We start from the raw sequence: 983 nt of genomic DNA on the forward strand, positions 1-983 counted from the left end.
CATTATTCCAAATCTGTTAATTCCCAATCTGCCCTACACGGTGCTTCACGCCCTGCCCTACACGGTGCTCCACGTTTTGTCTTACACGGTACTTCACGCCCTGCCCTACACGGTGCTCCACGTTTTGCCTTACACGGTGCTCTACACTGTGCCATACACTGCCCGTGTCCCACACGGTGCTCCATCAGTGTCCCACACTGTGCTTCATGAGTGTCCCACAAGGTGCTTCATCAGTGTCCCACACTGTGCTTCATCAGTGTCCCACAAAGTGCTTCATCAGTGTTCCACACGGTGCTCCATCAGTGTCCCACACTGTGCTTCAGTGTCCCACACTGTGCTCCATCAGTGTCCCACAAGGTGCTTCATCAGTGTTCCACACGGTGCTCCATCAGTGTTCCACACGGTGTTCCATCAGTGTCCCACAAGGTGCTTCATCAGTGTTCCATACGGTGCTCCATCAGTGTTCCACACGGTGTTCCATCAGTGTCCCACAAGGTGCTCCATCAGTGTCCCACAAGGTGCTTCATCAGTGTTCCATACAGTGCTCCATCAGTGTCCCACAAGGTGCTTCATCAGTGTTCCACAAGGTGCTTCATCAGTGTTCCACACGGTGTTCCATCAGTGTCCCACTTTCCATTTTTATACTTGCCTTCCTTACTTGTTCACACTGAATTCCTACGCAGATGCGAATGTACACTTCAACCTAGAAGTGAACGTACAGTACGCAATATACAGATTCTGTTTCAGGTTGCCCCTGGTTCAGCCACGCCCCCCACCATCTATCCAAGTGAACGGGACCTCCCTCTCCAATGTTAACGGTTTCCACCACCGTGGACATGAAGCTGTAGGGAGATGAAATTATCTGCATGAATATATATATCGATCAGTGGTCCTCCCCCCAACTGCTGTATGGCAGCGAGACATGAGGCACCTCAGGGCACTTGAAAACTTTCACCAATGTAGACTACATTCCATCCTCCGAG

At 51.1% G+C, this 983-nt stretch overlaps 1 protein-coding gene across 1 annotated transcript; it reads left to right on the forward strand.

The window, feature by feature from the left end:
• Window positions 1-206: 206 nt before the first annotated feature.
• Window positions 207-671, forward strand: LOC121875236 (putative surface protein bspA-like). The gene has a single exon (XM_042379695.1). The coding sequence runs from the start codon at window positions 207-209 to the stop codon at window positions 669-671; it is 465 nt and encodes a 154-aa protein (XP_042235629.1).
• Window positions 672-983: the final 312 nt, after the last annotated feature.

This window comes from Homarus americanus, unplaced genomic scaffold (assembly GCF_018991925.1).
Source record: "Homarus americanus isolate GMGI-L3 unplaced genomic scaffold, GMGI_Hamer_2.0 scaffold56241, whole genome shotgun sequence".
Taxonomy (NCBI): domain Eukaryota; kingdom Metazoa; phylum Arthropoda; class Malacostraca; order Decapoda; family Nephropidae; genus Homarus; species Homarus americanus.

Excerpts from the sequence above, each read along its gene's own strand:
- LOC121875236 (XM_042379695.1), top strand. The coding sequence starts at position 207 with ATGAGTGTCCCACAAGGTGCTTCATCAGTGTCCCACACTGTGCTTCAT.